At 61.4% G+C, this 18,961-nt stretch overlaps 1 protein-coding gene across 1 annotated transcript; it reads left to right on the top strand.

Moving 5' to 3' along the window:
- Positions 1-465: 465 nt before the first annotated feature.
- Positions 466-15,338, top strand: C2H4orf54 (chromosome 2 C4orf54 homolog). Its single transcript, XM_060172415.1, has 5 exons — positions 466-471; positions 5,515-5,762; positions 5,846-6,090; positions 6,354-8,864; positions 15,000-15,338. The coding sequence occupies exons 1-4, from the start codon at positions 466-468 to the stop codon at positions 8,858-8,860; spliced, it is 3,006 nt and encodes a 1,001-aa protein (XP_060028398.1). The 3' UTR covers positions 8,861-8,864; positions 15,000-15,338.
- The last annotated feature ends 3,623 nt before the right edge of the window (positions 15,339-18,961 follow it).

Here is an 18,961-nt window from a genome sequence, read left to right as displayed (position 1 = left end):
CCCAGAGTCCTCCATGGGGGAAGTGCTCCCTTCCCAGAGTCCTCCATGGGGGAAGTGCTCCCTTCCCAGAGTCCTCCATGGGGGAAGTGCTCCCTTCCCAGAGTCCTCCATGGAGGGAAGTGCTCCCTTCCCAGAGTCCTCCATGGGGGAAGTGCTCCCTTCCCAGAGTCCTCCATGGAGGGAAGTGCTCCCTTCCCAGAGTCCTCCATGGGGAAGTGCTCCCTTCCCAGAGTCCTCCATGGGGAAGTGCTCCCTTCCCAGAGTCCTCCATGGGGAAGTGCTCCCTTCCCAGAGTCCTCCATGGGGTAAGTGCTCCCTTCCCAGAGTCCTCCATGGAGGGAAGTGCTCCCTTCCCAGAGTCCTCCATGTGGGGTAAGTGCTCCTTTCCCAGAGTCCTCCATGGAGGGAAGTGCTCCCTTCCCAGAGTCCTCCATGGAGGGAAGTGCTCCCTTCCCAGAGTCCTCCATGCGGGTAAGTGCTCCCTTCCCAGAGTCCTCCATGGGGGGAAGTGCTCTCTTTCCCTGAGGCCTCCATGGGGGGAAGTGTTTCCCTTCTTTAGACTCTCCCACAGGGTAAGTGCTCCCCCTTCTAGTGCTCCCCTAGGCCAGTGGCCCCCACTGTCCTTAGCCAGCCAGACAGGAGGCCTGCCCAGGTCAGCGGGGACAGCTGTAGGCCGGCCAGGGTGGGGGAGCCCTCTTCAGCTGTGCTGGACTGCCTCCAGCAGATTAACTAGGACGCTGAACTCCACAGCGGGGCCAACAGGCAGCTTGTCTTACTCAGGTCCCAGGGGCCTGGGCAGAGGCTGCAAGGAGGCCACAGGAAGACCCCCAGAGAGACTGCCCAGCAAGACCATGGGGAAACCATGGGGAGGCCACAGGGAGACCCCCAGGGTGGCCACAAGGAGACCCCCCCAGAGAGGCTGCCCAGCAAGACCATAGGGAAACCATGGGGAGGCCACAGGAAGGCCACAGGGAGACCCCCAGGGTGGCCACAAGGAGACCCCCCAGAGAGGCTGCCCAGCAAGACCATAGGGAAACCATGGGGAGGCCACAGGGAGGTCACAGGGAGACCCCCAGGGTGGCCACAAGGAGACCCCCCAGAGAGGTTGCCCAGCAAGACCATAGGGAAACCATGGGGAGGCCACAGGGAGACCCCCAGGGTGGCCACAAGGAGACCCCCCAGAGAGGCTGCCCAGCAAGACCATAGGGAAACCATGGGGAGGCCACAGGGAGGTCACAGGGAGACCCCCAGGGTGGCCACAAGGAGACGCCCCAGAGAGGCTGCCCAGCAAGACCATAGGGAAACCATGGGGAGGCCACAGGGAGGCCACAGGGAGACCCCCAGAGAGGCTGTCCAGCAAGACCACAGAGAAGCCACAGAGAGACCCCCAGGAAGGCCTCAGGGAGGCTTTGAGGGTGTGGTCCTAGGTGTGGGTTGGGCGGGCTGGGTGCCACACAGCAGCCTGGGGTGAGGGAGCCTAGGGGGCAGCTCCAGCACTGCCCCTCCCCACCCCCATGTCTACCTGTCACCCACACTGGCGAGGTGCCATGTGGCAAGGTGCCAGTTCCTCCACTAACTCCGGTACCCCAACACCCCGGCTCACTGCCGTGCCCTCACCCCACCCCCTGGCACGGGGTCCTCTCCAAACCAGCACTCCCAGCTGGCTGCCGCTCTCTGTCTTTTGATTTCAGAGAGACAAAGAGAGACCACAGCACCATGCACTGCTCACGAAGCTCCCCGTGCCAGGGCTCGAACCCAGGTCCTTGCATATGGTCAAGCATGTGCCTGCCTGCACTTAGCTCTGACCTCAGTGGGCACACACAAAGACACCCTAAGGCCCCCCAGAGTGAACTGTGCCCCCAAGCCTGCTCACAGCCCACCCTCTCCACACCTGCTCCCCAGCTCCCCCACCTTGGCAGGTGCAGTAGGCAGAGCAAGTGCTGGGGAGCAGGGGTGCACCCCACCTGAGAAGGGGGCCTAGGTGGGAAGCCCCACACCTGCCTAGAGGAAGGTGGGAAGATGGTGGGTATTGTTATCTCTGCTTCCCAGGAGGCAGATATTTCAAACAGAGCTTCGCTGGGCCGGGTGGTGGCGCGAAGGGCTGAGCACACAGGTCGCCATGGGCAGGGACCCGGGTTTGAGCCCCTGCTCCCCAGACACAGGGGTAACACAGGTCTGCAGGTGCCTCTCTCTTTCTCCCTGCTTCTCTATCTCCCTCCTTTTTCAATTTTTCAATCTCTCTCTCTGTCCTGTTCCAGAAATAGAAAGGGGGAAAGGAAAAAAGGGAGGGGTGGGTGGACAGTGGCTCACCTGGTTAATGGCACCTATCACCATGTGCAAGGACCCAGGTTCGAGTCCCTACCTGCAGAAGGAACACCACTTCTCCTTCTCCTTCTCCTTCTCCTTCTTCTTTTTAAAAATTTTTAAGTATTTGCTTTATTTTTGAGAGAGATGCAGAGAGAGACACAGAGAGAAACACCAGAGCACTGCTCAGCTCTGGCTTATGGTGGTGTGGGGGATTGAACCTGGGACTTCAGAGCCTCAGGCACAAGAGTCTCTTTGCATAACCATTATGCTATCTACCCCCACCCGAGGGGACACTTCTTGAAGCAGGGGTACAGGTGTCTCTCTATCTCCCCTCCTCTCTCAATTTCTTTCTGTCCTATTCAATAAAATAGAATAAATAAATAAATAAGGGGGGAACAGCCGCCAGGCGCAGTGGATCCTTAGTGCTGACAGTATAGAGCCCTGGAGATAACCCTGGAAACAAAAAGCTAACCAACCAAACAAACAAAACAACCCAAAAACAAACTAGAGCTTTGCTCAGCAATGAGTGACACAGAGATTAGACATGGAGGCAGGGGCAGGGAACACAGGGAGCCGGCCATTCTCCAGGGTGGCAATGAGGGGGGATGCCAGCTGGGGGCCGGACCCTTCCCTCAAGAGCCGGGCACCTGTGGGTGAGCGTCCTGCCCCCTGCCCCCTGCCTGGAGTCGGAAGCCGTGGGCAGCTGGACCTGCTATATTTGCTGGGCGTTTCCTGTGGCCGGCTCAGGGAGGGCAGTGTGGAGGAGGGCAGGATGGCGTGGGGGGGGGCTGACGCCTGTGGGGACTGAGCCCTGAGGGAAGCCTCATAGTGACCGGATATGGGGCCTCTCTCTCCAGCAAAGTGGTGCTGCTGGAGTCTCCTTCCCTGCACCAACACCAGGCTCCCAGGAGCATTTGTATAAAAGTCCACTGAGAGTGTGACGAGGGGCAGGGGGTGGCGGTGGGCAGATCCTCAGATCGAGGCCCAGGGTTCATGCCTGGCACCATACCCACCTGGTATAGGGAGGCTCTGACTCTTCCTCTCTTTCTCAGTAATAAATGAATACTTTTAAATTCCTTTGAGAATAAAAGAGGAAAAAAGAGGCTGGGGACCGAGTCCGGTCTCTGGAGCCACAGGCTTGCAAGTCCGGTGTACAGCCTCTGACCTCTCTGCTGCCCTTGACTGTCTTGCTTTCCAACACACACAGGACTCAGCTCACGGTTCAGACCATCACAGGACGTGAGAAGTTTTTATTTATTTATTTATCTAATTTTTTTGCCTCCAGGGTTATTGCTGGGGCTCGGAGCCTGCACTATGAATCCACTGCTCCTAGAGGCTATTTTTCCCCTTTTGTTGCCCTTGTTGTTATCCTTGTTGTTGTTATTATTGTTGCCATTGTTGTTGTTGGAGAGGACAGAGAGAAATGGAGAGAGGAGGGGAAGCCAGAGTGGGGGAGAGAAAGACAGACACCTGCAGACCTGCTTCACCGCCTGGGAAGTGACTCCCCTGCAGGTGGGGAGCCGGGGGCTCGAACCGGGGGATCCTTACACCAGTCCCTGCGTTTCGCATCAGTGTGCTTCACCCACGGTGCCACCACCCAACCCCCTACATATTTATTTTTATTGCCAACAGAGTTATCGCTGGAACTCTGTGCTGGCAGTATGAATCCACCATTCCCTAAGGCCATTTTTTATTTTTCTCTTTAACTGGATAGGACAGAAAGAAATTAAGAAAGAAGGAGATAGAGAGGGAGAAAGAGACTTGAGTGACACCTGCAGACCTGCTTCACTGATCGTGAAGCTTCCCCTGCAGGTGTGTGTGTGGGGGGCTTGAACCCCTAACCCGGGTCCTTGTGCACTTAACTGGGTGTGATAAGTTTGAAAAGCAAAAACTTGTGAAGTTTTATTTATTTACTTTTTTTTTTTTTCCTTTTTACCAAAGCACTGCTCAGCTCTGGCTATGGTAGTACGGGGGATTGAACCTGGGACTTTGGAGCCTCAGGCCGGAGAGTCTGTTTGCATAACCATGATGCCCCACCCCTTGTGAGAAGTTTTATAAGCAGAACGCACCCCTCTTGAGATGAAAGGGGGAACCAGGTTTGAGGCCCTCTTGCCCTGGGCACCCTCTCCAGGTTCAGGTGTGAGTGGGTGGGTGTCTCTGCAGGGCTCTGGAGTGGAGGTCAGAACCCCCAGCCCCCTTCTCTCTCACCTCAGAGCCTCTCCCCCACCTCTCGCTCTGTCCCGTGGAGGAGGCACCCACCATGTCTCTGGGGTGGTGTGAGCCCGTCACCCGTGCAGACAGGGGCCGTGGTCTGCTCTCCCTTCTCTTCCGCAAGGCACTGCTGGACCCACGGCCACCACAATGGCCTCACAGCCCACCTTTCGGGCAAGGCAGCGGGCGGGACAGGCAGAGGAGGGAGAAAGTTGGCCTGGCCCCTTGCCCAGCTGCCCAGGGAACCAAGCCAGGGGCTGACCAGGGGGCGGTGATGGCCAGCTCTCTCCAGCTGACCACAGCCCTAGCCCCAGCAGCTCTGGGCGGGCCACACTGGGGTGACAGTCATCTCGGCTCTCCCTGGCACGTCCAGAGGACGAGGACGGGCTCCCGCTCCCACACCGGGCACAGGGGGTGGGGGGGTGCCATCCACCCAGCCTGGAGCCCCCGCCACCTGGGTAGCAGCTGTGGCCCCGGGCATCCTGCCTGCGCTGGCCGCGCTCCCTCCCCCAACGGTGACCTTTCCCGCGGCCTCCTCCTCCCCCTCCTCCTCTTCCTGGGTGGCTGGAGGGTGGCAGGGGGCTCGGGGGCTCAGGGGGCGCACCTCATCGCTCCCCGGCTGCAACTGAGCGAGCTCCCGGTGCTGGGAGCTCCTGGGGCGGCGACCTGGGCGACTTAGCGGAGGACAGGACCTCGAGTCCTTGGGGCAGCGACGAGACCCCGGGGGTGGGGGGACCCGCGCCAGCCGCGGCGGAGGGGGCAGCCACCACAAACAGCGCCCCCAGCCCCCAGCCGCGCCCCCAGCCCCAGCCACGCCCCCAGACCCCCGCCACGCCCCCAGCCCCCAGCCGCGCCCCCAGACTCCCCAGCCACGCCCCCAGACCCCCAGCCGCGCCCCCAGACCCCCGCCACGCCCCGACTCCCAGCCGCGCCCCCAGCCCCAGCCACGCCCCCAGACCCCCAGCCGCGCCCCCAGACCCCCAGCCACGCCCCCAGACACCCGCCACGCCCCCAGACACCCAGCCGCGTCCCCAGACCCCCAGCCGCGTCCCCAGACCCCCAGCCACGCCCCCAGACCCCCAGCAGCGCCCCCAGCCTCCCAGCAGCGCCCCAGCCTCTTTCCCCCAGCAGAGGCCCGACCACCGGCAGCAGCGCCCTAAACCTTCCAGCAGCGCCCCCCAGCAGGGCCCTCAGCCCACAGCCGCGCCCCAACCCCACAGCCGCGCCCCCAGACCCCCAACAATGCCCCCAGCCCCCCAACAACGTCCCCAGTCCCCCAACAGCGCCCCCAGCCTATTTCCCCTAGCAGAGGCCCGACCCCCCGCAGCAGCACCCCGAAGCCTTCCAGCAGGACCCTCAGCCCCCCAGCAGTGTCCCCAGCCCCCCAGCAGAGCCCCCAGAACTCCCAGCAGCGCCCCCAGAACCCCCAGCAGCGCCCCCAGAACCCCCAGCAGCTCCCCCAGAACCCCCAGCAGCGCCCCCAGAACCCCCAGCAGCTCCCCCAGAACCCCCCGAGTTCTTCAGCCTCGGGCCCTAGGCAGCTCCCGCCGTCCCCACCACCCCCGCCACCGGGTGGGGGGGCGCTCCAGTTGAGCGCGCAGCAGCGGACACCGCACCCCAGTATAAAGCAGCCCCCGCGCCCGGCCTCCCCTCTAAAGGCCCCGCCCCAGTAGGAAGACCACGCCCTTGCATGAGAACTCGCCCCGCCCCCGGCACACAGGCCACGCCCCTATAAGAAGCCCCCCAGGGGCTCACCGGTGCTCGCCACGCACGTTAAGGCCACGCCCCCTATAAAGGCACCGCCCCCCCGTATAAAGCGGCCCCGCACTCCGCAGGGTCAGGACCAGCCCGCGGGCGCCGCAGCGTCCAGCCAGCGCCCCTCGCCATGCCCGCCCCCCCCTCTGCCCCGCGGCTCCGCGCCCGCCCGCTGCCCGACCACGCCAGCGGCGCGTCCAGCGCGGTCAGCGAGCTGGACGAGGCGGACCGCGAGGTGGGCAGCCTGACCGCGCGCGCCTTCCGCAGCCTGGCCTTCCCCTGCTTCGAGGCGCTGCGCGTGTGCTCGCGGGAGTCCACGCTGTCCGCGCTGTCCACGCTGTCCGGGGCCCGCTCGGCGCGCCTGGACCTCAAGCGCGGGGAGCCGGCCGGCCAGGGGGGGGGACGCTGCCCGTCCCGCCGCGGACACGCGCGGCCGCTGGACTTTGTGGTCAGCAAGGTGCACGGCGAGATCCAGCACGTGGACACGCCGCTCGGCTTTCCCAGGCCGCCGGCCTCGCGCCCGCCCAGCCCCGCGGCCACCGACGACGGCGCGGCCTCCTCGGCCTCGGACGGCAGCCGGGCGCCCCGCAGGGCCTCGCTGGCCTGCAGCCTGCTGCAGAACGTGCTCTCCAAGAAGATGCAGCTGGAGCGCGAGTTCCGGCTGGAGCGCGGGGCGGGGGTCGCGGCGGCACCCGGGGGTCTGGAGCGCGGGGCCGGGGGTCCGGAGCGCGGGGCCGGGGGTCTGGAGCGCGGGGCCGGGGGTCTGGAGCGCAAGGCCGGGGGTCTGGAGCGCGGGGCCGGGGGTCTGGAGCGCAAGGCCGGGGGTCTGGAGCGCGGGGCCGGGGGTCTGGAGCGCAAGGCCGGTGGGCTGGAGCGCGGGACGGGGGAGCTGGAGCTCAGGGCCGGGGGTCTGGAGCGCGGGGCCGGAGAGCTGGAGCTCAGGCCTGGGGGTCTGGAGCGCAGGGCTGGGGGTTCGGGAGCGGCCGGGGGGCCCAGCGGCCAGCAGCGCCGGGGCTCGCAGCTGTCCGACGCGGGCTCGGAGCCGGAGGCGGGGGGCAGCGGCTCGCCGGTGTTCCAGGCCCGGACGCCCCGCGAGGCCGGACCGGGGCTCCCGCGTAGCCGGCCGAGCGCCTTCCGGTCGTGGTCGCTCCCCGAGGCCGAGCGGGAGGACCCCGGCCCGTGCTCTCCGCCCCCCGCGCGACCCACGCTGCTGTCCCGCCTGTTCGTGCCCGGCCCGCAGCGCAGCGCCCCCGCCCGGCGCCCTGGCCCGCAGGCCACCAAGTGCTCGGCCACCAAGTGCGCGGCTCCCGAGGCCCCGCAGCCGCCAGGCCCCGACTTTGACATCGCACAGCTGCTCACACCGCGCCTGGGGCCCCCCCGCGAGGACGCGGGCCGCGCGCCCCCCCGAGCCCCGCGCGCCGACGGCCCCGACCGGGTGCCGCACTTCCAGGTGCGCGACGTGCGTGACAAAGCCCGCGCCGCCGGCCCGCGCCACCAGGTGCGCGACGTACGCAGGCTGCTCAAGGGCGCGGGCGACGGCGACAGGGGGGGCGACAAAGCGGCCGACACGGCCGGCGACAGGGCGGGCGGCACCCCCGAGCAGCCCCGGCCGCAGCCCCGGCCCGCGTCGCCCCCGGCCGCGGCCACCGTGCTGGTGCACCGCGCGTCCGGCCGGCTGCCCGTGGCCACCATCGCGCCCAGCAAGCCGGAGCAGGGCTCCTTCCTGCCGGTGCTGCGGCTCAGCCCCGGGGGGGCGCCGGGGGGCGCGCTGCAGCGGCTGACGGCGGCCGTGCGCTCCATGGAGCAGCGCCTGCGCCTCGGGCCGCCGGGGGGCGACGGCAGGCCGCGCGCAGAGGCCCCCCCGGCCCCCGCCGGGCCCCGGCAGCAGGGGGCGCCCCCGCCCCGGCCCCCCGGCCTGCAGCGCCGCCACTCCAACCCCGGCGCCGCGCCCGCGCCCGCGCCCGCGCCCCCCGAGGGCCTGGCCCGCGCCCGGCCGCGCTCGCTCTGCCTGCCGCCCGCGCCCCCGCGGGGCTCCCCCCCGGGCAAGGCCGACCCGGGCCCCGCGGCCCTGAGCAGCCTGCCGCCGCTCAGCGCCCGCAGCCAGGCGCCCTCCGGGGGCAGCCGCACCGCCTGGAGGAGCCCGGCCGCCGGCGCCCCCGAGCCCCCCGCCGCCCCCGCGGCAGCCCCGGCGCAGCAGCCCGGGGGGCTGCTGTGCGTGGCCCCGGCCGCCCCGCGCGCGCAGGCGCAGGCGCAGACGCAGCGCAAGGTGCTGCTGGACGTGAGCACCGGCCAGTACTTCCTGGTGGACGCGCCGCTGCGGCCGCCCGCGCGCCGCCTGTTCGACCCCGAGACCGGCCAGTACGTGGACGTGCCGCTGCCCGCGCCGCCCGCGCTATCGCCGCTGTCGCCGCTGTCGCCCGTGGCGCTGGGCACCGGCTATGCGCCCGCGCTGCTGCTGTGCCCCGGCCTGCTGCCCGCCGTGCTGCCCGCCGAGCCCGCGCCCGACGCCGCCGGCCTGTACCCGCTGCTGCCCGGAGCCCGCCTCGTCGCGCCTCCCGCCTACGACTTCGCGGTGGAGCCGCGCTGAGCAGGTGAGCCTGGGGGGGGTGGGGCGGCGGGCTGCCTCCTGACGGGGCCGGGAACCCCACCTCAGGCGCGCTTTGCAAAGCGGCGCCCCGGGGCTCCGGGTGGCGGGCACAGGCGAGGGCGCACCCGGTCGTGCACGCTAGACCTCGCGAGCACGGGCCGCTGGTGCACACCTGCACACGGGTTGCTAGTGCTCACCTGCACACCCAGCCGCTCGTGCACACGGCCGCTAGTGCACACCTGTACACGGGTCACTAGTGCTCACCTGCACACCCAGCCGCTAGTGCTCACCTGTACATGGGCCGCTAGTGCTCACCTGTACATGGGCCGCTAGTGCACACCTGCACACCCAGCCGCTCGTGCACACCTGCTCGCTCAGCCACTCGTGCACACCTGCACACCCAGCCGCTCATGCACACCTGCACACCCAGCCGCTAGTGCACACCTGCATCCAGCCGCTCGTGCACACCTGCACACCCAGCCGCTAGTGCACACCTGCACACCCAGCCGCTACAGCTGCTAGTGCATACCTGCACACCCAGCTGCTAGTGCACACCTGCTCGCCCAGAAGCTCGTGCACACCTGCACACCCAGCCGCTAGTGCACAACTGCACGCCCAGCCACTAGTGCACACCTGCTCGCCCAGCCGCTCGTGCACACCTGCACGCCCAGCCGCTAGTGCTCACCTGCACACCCAGCCGCTCATGCACACCTGCATCCAGCCACTAGTCAGAGAGACAAACAGCAGGACTTGAAGACGCCACAGACAGAAACAGTGCCGCAGCCTGAGGGCAGACACAGGGCAGAGCGGGGACCGGACAGGCTGCCCACACAAACGCTGCCTGGCAGTGGAGGGCGGGTGGGCAGACCACTGGTCTGTGCACATTCAGGCCTCCCAGACCCCCGCACCCCGGATTCCTGCCACCTTGCTGGGTTCAGGCCACACGGAAAGGAGCTCTGTGGGACCAGGTTTGGTGCACCTGGTAGATAGAGTGCATGCATCTTACTATGCGTAAGGACCCAGGTTCAAGCCCCACTCCCCACCTGGAAGGGGGAAGCTTCATGAGCAGTGGAGCAGGGCTGCAAAGGTATCTCTGTCTTTTTTAAAAAAATAATTATTTATTGCCTTTTGTTGCCCTTTTTGTTGTTGTTGTTGTAGTTATTGCTGTTGTTGGCTAGGACAGAGAGAAACGGAGAGAGGAGGGGAAGACAGAGAGGGGGAGAGAAAGACAGACACCTGCAGACCTGCTTCACCGCCTGGGAAGCGACTCCCCTGCAGGTGGGGAGCCGGGGGCTCGAACCGGGATTCTCACGCCGGTCCTTGCGCTTTGCGCCACCTGCGCTTACCCCGCTGCGCCGCCGTCCGACTCCCATCTCTGGGTTTCTTTCTCTTTCTGTCTCTGTCCAATAAGTAAATATAAGAAAGAAAGGAAGGGGGTCGGGCGGTGAAACGCCGGATTAAGTGCACAGCGCTAGGCCTGTGGTGAAGCAGGGCTTCAGGCGTCTGCCTATCTCTCCCTCTCTATGTTCTCCTCCTGCCCTCTCCATTTCCCTCTCTAATCAATAATCAATTTAAAAGAATTACAAGGTAATGGGCGCAATTCTGGACCGTTCCCACCACTTGAGTGAGTTCTGCATCCCCATTCTCTCCACTGGAAGCTGCAGGGTCACAGATAGGGTTGACTACATGTCTATAACTATCTATTGATACATATTTAAATTTATGTATGCTTGCCCACTTTATTCTGTGATCGTTCTCTTTCTAAGTCACACCTGCACCTATTACTACTTCCAAATGTCCTTCCTCTTTTTCCTCTCTCTCTCTTTCTCTCTGGGTCCTGATGGAACTAAGATATAGAGCCCTCTGGTCATTTTCTCCCTATCATTTCTCCCCCTCTGGGAGTCTGGACCCAAATTCTTTATGGGGAGCAGAAGGTGGGAGTGCCGGCTTCTGTCACTGCTTCTCCGCTGCACATGGGTGTTGGCAGGTGGATCCACACCCCCAGCCTGTGTCTGTCTGTCCCTAGTGGGGCAGGGCTCTGGGGAGGGGAGGCTCCAGGACACACGGGTGAGGGCGTCTGCCCAGGGAGGTCAGGGTGGGGTCATGGCAGCATTTGCAGCTGGGTGGCTGAAAGGTGGTAAGATATAAAGCAGGACAAAATGACTAATGATCAGGAACTAAAAAGTAGGAAAGCAGCAGGTGGGAATAGGGATCTCGGTGGAAAGAAGCCAGCAAGTCTATATTTGCCATGTTCTCAGGGGCTCATCACTTTGGTAGTTTTTGCTTGAGTGTGATAGCTCATATGAAGGTAGACTAGAAATATTGTCTGGGGAGATGGTGTCAGAGTTGAGAATAGAGCCAGAAAGCTGGATCAGGGCAGAGAGCAGCTCCCAAATAGGAGGAGAGTCTATAAACACCAGTAACTGTTGACCTCATCCACCTGCCCCAGGACCCACGTCTGTTCACATCCAGCACAGGAGCCTGTGTGACCTCCGAGTCCCTGTCAGTCTGAGCTCGCAGCCCATGGTCACAGCTGGAACCTTCTAGGCTGCTCTCATGTCAGGACCCGTCTTGCTCGAGGGGCAGAGCAGGCTGACCAGCCTCCCTTCAGAGAGTGGACCTGACTGAACCCTTAGCACCTCCTATGTCCCTAGGAGAAGCCTGAGCAGCATCCATATGCAGACAGTGGGGTGTGAGGGACCCAGATAGAGGGGTCACACATTGTCCCGGAGGCTGTGTGGCCTCCCTGGAACCCTATCACCTGCACCCTGCTTGGCAGCGGCAGTCTACATGGGGCTTTCTGCCTCAGTCTCCTCAGATGTGGAAGGTCTGCCTCAGTTTCCTCAGATGTGGGAGGGCTCTGCCTCAGTCTCCTCAGCTGTTGGGAACACTCTGCCTCAGTCTCCTCAGATGTGTGTGTGTGTGGGGGGGCTCTGCCTCAGTCTCCTCAGATGTGGGGGGGGGCTCTGCCTCAGTCTCCTCACATGGGGGTGGCTCTGCCTTAGTCTCCTCAGCTATGGGGGCTCTGCCTCAGTCTCAGCTGTGTGTTGGGGACCTTTCTGCCTCATATCCTCAGATGGTAGGGGGAATGTGTTTCAGTCTCCTCTGCTGTGTGTGTGTGTGGGGTCTCTCTCAGTCTCTTCAGATGAGGGCAGCTCTTGCCCAAGTCTCCGTAGATGTAGGGGACTGTCTTAGTGTCTGCAGCTGTTAGGGGCTCTCTGTGCCTCAGTCTCCTCTGATATTGGGGGGGTCTGTGTCAGTCTCCTCAGAGGTGGGGGTATCTCAGCTCAGCCTCCTCAGCTGTGGGGGTCCTCTCAGGCTCAGTCTCATCAGCTGTGGGAAATTCGCTGCCTCAGTCTGCTCAGTTGTTGTTGGGAACTCTCTGCCTCAGTCTCCTCAGCTGTTGTTGGGAACTCTCTGCCTCAGTCTCCTCAGCTATGGGAAGTTCTCTGTCTCAGTCTCCTCAATTGTTGGGAATGCTCTGCCTCAGTCTCCTCAGTTGTTGTTGGGAACTCTCTGCCTCAGTCTCCTCAGCTGTTGTTGGGGACTCTCTGGCTCAGTCTCCTCAGCTGTGGGGAGTTCTCTGCCTCAGTCTCCTCAGTTGTTGTTGGGAACTCTCTGGCTCAGTCTCCTCAGCTGTGGGAAGTTCTCTGCCTCAGTCTCCTCAGCTGTGGGAAGTTCTCTGCCTCAGTCTCCTCAGCTGTTGTTTGTTGTTAAAAATTAGCAGGACTGATCCAATTCTCTTGGCGGGGGAGAACTAGAACCCAATGTAAAGCATACAACAGTTGTTGGGGACTCTGCCTCAGTCTCCTCAGTTGTTGGGGACTCTCTGGCTTAGTCTCCTCAGCAGTGGGGAGTTCTTTGCCTCAGTCTCCTCAGTTGTGGGAAGTTCTCTGCCTCAGTCTCCTCAGTTGTTGGGGACTCTCTGGCTCAGTCTCCTCAGCTGTGGGAAGTTCTCTGCCTCAGTCTCCTTAGTTGTTGTTGGGAACTCTCTGCATCAGTCTCATCAGCTGTGGGAAGTTCTCTGCCTCAGTCTCCTCAATTGTTGGGGACTCTCTGCCTCAGTCTCCTCAGTTGTTGTTGGGAACTCTCTGCCTCAGTCTCCTCAGCTGTTGTTGGGGACTCTCTGTCTCAGACTCCTCAGTTGTTGGGGACTCTCTGGCTCAGTCTCCTCAGCAGTGGGGAGTTCTCTGCCTCAGTCTCCTCAGTTGTTGTTGGGACTCTGCCTCAGTCTCCTCAGTTGTTGTTGGGAACTCTCTGCATCAGTCTCATCAGCTGTGGGAAGTTCGCTGCCTCAGTCTCCTCAGTTGTTGGGGACTCTCTGCATCAGTCTCCTCAGTTGTTGGGAACTCTCTGCCTCAGTCTCCTCAGCTGTGGGGAGTTCTCTGCCTCAGTCTCCTCAGCTGTTGTTGGGGACTCTCTGGCTCAGTCTCCTCAGCTCTGGGAACCTCAGTCTCCTCAGCTGTTGTTGGGGACTCTCTGGCTCAGTCTCCTCAGCTCTGGGAAGTTCTCTGCCTCAGTCTCCTCAGTTGTTGTTGGGAACTCTCTGCCTCAGTCTCCTCAGCTGTGGGAAGTTCTCTGCCTCAGTCTCCTCAATTGTTGGGGACTCTCTGCCTCAGTCTCCTTAGTTGTTGGGAACTCTCTGCCTCATTCTCCTCAGTTGTTGTTGGGAACTCTCTGCCTCAGTCTCCTCAGCTGTTGTTGGGGACTCTCTGCCTCAGACTCCTCAGTTGTTGGGGACTCTCTAGCTCAGTCTCCTCAGCAGTGGGGAGTTCTCTGCCTCAGTCTCCTCAGCTGTGGGAAGTTCTCTGCCTCAGTCTCCTTAGTTGTTGGGAACTCTCTGCATCAGTCTCCTTAGCTATGGGAAGTTCTCTGCCTCAGTCTCCTCAACTGTGTGTGTGTGTGAGGGGTGCTGCCCAAGCCTCCTTAGCTGCAAGGAGTCTCTGCCTGTCTCCTCAATGTGGGGTCTCTGTGCTTCACTCTTCTCAGATTTGGGGGGTTGTCTGCTCTATCTCCTCAGCTGTGGGGGCTCTCAGTCTCCTCATTGTGGGGGCCATGCCTCAAACTCTGCTGGTGGGGGTCACTTTCTGCTCAGACTCCTCAGTTGTGGGAGTCTCTCTGCCTTAATCGACTCAGATGTGGGGGGCTCTGCCTCCTCAGCTGTCGGGGGCTCTGCCTCAGTCTCATATCCTTGGTCGTGTGCAGCCACCATTCGCTGGTCCGGAGCTGCTCGCATGCCCTCTGTCCTCCGCCGGTCACTGCCTCACTGTCCTTTCCCGGGTCTCTGTGGAGGTCAGCCTCCCTCAGCACGGTGTTCTGGAAGCATCTGCCATGCCATCTTGCCCTAAGTCACACTGCTGCCTCCCCCCATCACTCGGGGTGATTCCAAGGCGCAAAACATTCCATCCTGGAAGCATTTCGGACCATGGATTGGATGCAGGATTCAGACACATTCTTTTTTGTGGATGTGTTAAAAATTCTGTCTTGGGTAGGCCGGGAGGTGACGCAGTGATAAAGCTTTGGACTCTCAAGCATGAGGTCCTAAGTTTGAACCCTGGCAGCACATGTACCAGAGTGATGTCTGGTTCTCTCTCTCTCCTCCTGTCTTTCTCATAAATAAATAAAATCTTAAAAAAAAATTCTGTCTTGGGTGTTGGGCAGTAGCACAGCGGGTTAAGCGCACGTGGCGCAAAGCTCAAGGACCGGCAGAAGGATCCCGGTTCGAGCCCCCGGCTACCCACCTTCAGGGGAGTCGCTTCACAGGCGGTGAAGCAGGTCTGCAGGTGTCTGTCTTTCTCCCTCTCTGTCTTCCCCTCCTCTCTCCATTTCTCTCTGTCCTAGCCAACAACAACACCAATAACAACAATAATAACTACAACAACAATAAAAAACAAGGGCATCAAAAGGGAAAAATAAATATAAAAAAGCTTTTAAAAAAGAAAATTAAAAAAAAAGGAGAAAAGAATCATACTGTCTGTCCCAGCCTGGGGTTCTGGACACACTATTACCAGACAGACACATTTGGAGTGAGAGGTCCGAGTGGCCACAGCGGGCAGCCCAGGGTCCAGTCAGACAGCCGGGGCTACGCTCAGGTGGCGTTTGCTGCAGCTGACTGTCCCCTGGCCGTGCTCTCTTGCAGGTGGAATGGAGGAGTGCTCTCGGGCTGCTGCCGCCATGGCCTGTGCTAAGGATGGAGGAGTCCTGTGGGCCAGCGGCATCCGCCCACACAGCACTGGGCCGGCGCCTGAGAGACAGTGAGCATGTGTGGCTTCATCTCGCCGAGCGCCTGGACTGTCGGACTGTCGCGTTTCCCGGGACACCGTCTCTTTTGTGCCCCCACCATCGCCCCCAAGTCCCTCTCCCCACGGTCACCAGGCTGCAGAGCCGACTGCAGCTGTGGAGCCGTTGGCCCTGGCGAGGGGATGCCCGCTGCCCCCTGCACCGTCGCACCAGGCCTGGGTGATGATGTGGAAGGCCGGCTTCACCCCCTTGGCCGCCGCCACCCCAGGGTGCTGCCAGCACTGGGCAGCTGGGCCCTGCCCAGAAGCCTTCCCCGCTCCCTGCCCACTCCTCTCTTCTCGGGTGAGGCGTCCTCCTGGGGGCCTCGTCTGTTCTGGGGTCGCTACCCCTGGGTGCTGCTTGCTGCTGGGGGACCCTCGGGTCCTCCAGGGCGGCCCCAGGGGCGCCTCACCCGCTGCTGCTCAGATGCAGGCACTCTTGCGCTTTGGTTAAAAAGCTCCGTCTGTCCTGAGTCTGCTGGTTGTGGTATCTGGTGCTTGCTTGAGGGTGACTCCCTGGGGTGGAGAGCGTGGGCAGTGCGCCTGTCTCCGTGTGGGATCCCAGCCCCTGGCCGCCGTGTTTGGTGCTGTGATACCTCCCTCTCCCTCTCTCTCACTTCCCTTCTCCCTGTCCCTCTCTTTATTGCCATCTGGGTTGTTGCTGGGGCTTGGTGTCAGCACTACACACCCACCATTCCCTGAGGCCATTTTTATTTATTTTTCTTTTCTTTCTTTCTTTCTTTTTTTTTTTTTTTTACCACAGCACTGTTCAGCTCTGGCTTATGGTGGTGCAGGGGCTTGAACCTGGGACTTTGGAGCTTGAGGCATGAGAGTCTGTTTGCATAACCATTATGCTATCTACTCTCCGCCCCATTTTTATTTTTTAATACACGACTTATCTATTCCTTTATTTAGTATAGAGACACAGGGAAATTGAGGCAGGTGGGGGAGAGAGAGAGACACCTGCAGCCCTGCCCCGCTGCTCCTTAAGTTTACCCCCTACAGGTGGGGATGGGGGCTCAAACCCGGGTCTCCGCACATGGGAATGTGTGCTCAGCCAGGCGCACCGCTGCCCGGCCCCATCAATAGCCTTTTTTCTTTTTCTTTTTTTTCTTTTGCCTTCAGAGTTATTGCTGGGGCTCAGCGCCTGCACTATGAATCCACTTCTCCTGGAGGCTATTTTTTCCCTTTTGTTGCCCTTGTTTGTTGCTGTTATAGCTGTGATTGTTGTTGGACAGGACAGAGAGAAATGGAGAGAGGAGGGAAGACAGAGAGGGGGAGAGAAAGACAGACACCTGCAGACCTGCTTCACCCCCTGTGAAGCGACTCCCCTGAAGGTGGGGAGCCGGGGGCTCGAACCGGGATCCTTACGCCAGTCCTTGTGCTTTGTGCCACCTGCACTTAACCTGCTGTGCTACCACCTGCCCACCCCACCCCCCATATTTTTACTTTTGAGAGGACAGAGAAATTGAGAGGGGAAGGAAGACAGAGAGAGACAGACGCCTGCAGCCCTGCTCCGCTACTCACAGTGCTGCTCTGCCCCCGCTGACTCGGTTTCCCAGGTGGGCCTCAGGCTGTTCCACTACCAAGGTGTCCAGTCAGCCGTGGGTGTTGGGACATGAGGACCCCGGGGTGAGCTGCACACGTCCTCCCGTTTTGCTCCCTCCTGTCTTCTCGGTGGGAGTCCAGGTGCAGGGAGGGCGGCATGGACCCTGCAGCCCTGGGGGAGGACTCTGTAAGGTCTGTGCCCAGGACCCCCAAGGAGCACGTCCCCAGTGGGACTCAGACGGCTCACAGGGCGTTGCCCTGCACCCCACTTTCTCAGGATGAGCTGCTTCACCCCAACACTGGCAAAATGAAACTGGGTCGGGGGTTGAGTTTGCTTTAGAAACAATAGAATCTTTTTTTTTTTTTTTTTTTTAACCACAGCACTGCTCAGCTCTGGTTTATGGCAGTGTGGGGTAATTGAACCTGGGCCTTGAGAGCCTCAGGCATGAAAGTCTCTTTGCATAACCATTATGCTATACCTCCACCCAATATAATTCTTTTTTTAAATATCTATTATTGGATAGAGATGGAGAGAAATTGAGAGAAGGGGCGATAGAGAGGGAGAGAGAGAGAGAGACACCTGCAGTCCTGTTTCACCGCTTGTGAAGTTTTCCCCCTGCAGGTGAGGACCGGGGTCTTGAACCTGGCTCCTCATGCACTGTAACGTGTGCCCTTAACCAGGTGCGCCACCGCCCGACCCCAAAGACCTAGAATTGTAACTCCAGCTGTGCAGGTGCAGCTTCACATCCTGGCTGGGGTGTGTGTGTGGGGGGACAGACAGACAGCCCAGGCCTCTGAGTGGGGTGGCATAGTGACAGGGCCTCAAGCAGGAGTCTGCGCAGGTGTGAACGAAGGGGGTTGGAGGGTGTGGCTTCCAGCTCAGGGTCTGAGGGAAGGAACCCTGAGAGGCCGCAGGGCGTGACCCATGCTGGACCCGGCCGAGCCAGCTACCTGGGGAGTTCCGTGGTTGCTGCAGTGGCCTGTCCAGCTTGTCTCCTGGCAGGTGGCCCCGTCAATGTGGTTTCTGTGTCCCTCCCCACATCCTGGGAGGGGGGTTGGCTGAGTGTGGGGAAGGCTCAAGGGGGACGGAGGCAGGAGGACGCCGCTCTGAGAGGACATGGACATGGACGCTGCCCTGGACGTGACTTTTGACCCAGGTCTACATCTGGGCTTGCCCCCGGCCCAAACCTGCCACTCTGTTCTCGGGGAAAGTGGGGTCTCAGTAAAATAAACTGCAGTGAGGACACATTCTGTGTGTCTTTATTTTGGACTCTCTGATTCCTTCCTCGTGCTCCCCCGTGCACCCAGAGCAGTGGGAGCGGGGGCTCAGGCCTGGGCCCCGCGCTAGCTGCTGAGCTATTTCACCCGCCCCACCCGAGTCCCAGAGCTGCAGGTGAACAGAGAAAGTGGGGGTGCTGGACCCGCCCAGGGAGCGGACCCCTACCACCCTGGTGACTGGAGGCCAGCCTGCTTTGGACAGAGCCAGCACGTTCTCCACGTGACCCTCGAGATTAGGGCTGGAATCTTTCTAGTAAAAATAGACGGATAGAAATAGCCGAGGTGGTGTGATGGGCCAGGCCAGCTGGGGTAAGCTGAGCCCCAGGTTGGTGGGTGGGTGAGCAGAGGCCCAGAGCCTGTGGGCATTGTGAGCTCTGTGTGAGTCCACCAGCAGGAAGGGGGTGGGTGGGGGCTGCCTGGAGGGCCCGGGGGGCCCGGGGATGGGGAAGGGCCCTGGTCACCCCCCTCCATGGGTCCCAGCAATGACTCTGTGTGTGCTGCTCGTGCTGATGGAGTGACGGACTTTCAGTACCACTGTCCAGGGGCCACGTCCACCACAGATAGTGCCCAGAACCACGTCTGTCACGGCCAGAGCCCGGCAGCTGGTATCTTGTTCCTTTGGGGCCCCACTGAGCTGCCCAGAACTGCCATTCTTCAGAGAGGACAGCGTCCAGGGCCAGCATTAGGAGCACCGGCCTTAGGCCTGGGCCCATCACAGCTTCCCTAGAACCGCCATCACCCAGTCCCGAGATCAAGCCCGGTCCCCACCTGCAGGGGGCAGCTACACCAGCAGTGGAGCAGGGCTGCAGGTGTCTCTCTCTCTCCCCCCCCCTCAACTTCTCTCTGTCCTATAATATATATATATATATATATATATATATATATATATATATATATATATATATATATATATGTGTGTATTTTAAAGAAAAAGAAGAGAAAGTCTTAGCCAGTGGGGAGGGAGAAAGGACAGGGCTCCACAGCCTCATGTCATTTA

The sequence above is a fragment of the Erinaceus europaeus genome, chromosome 2, assembly GCF_950295315.1.
Source record: "Erinaceus europaeus chromosome 2, mEriEur2.1, whole genome shotgun sequence".
NCBI classification, from domain to species: Eukaryota; Metazoa; Chordata; class Mammalia; order Eulipotyphla; family Erinaceidae; genus Erinaceus; species Erinaceus europaeus.
Note: the sequence above shows the minus strand (reverse complement) of the source record. Positions and strands in the feature narration are given on the sequence as shown.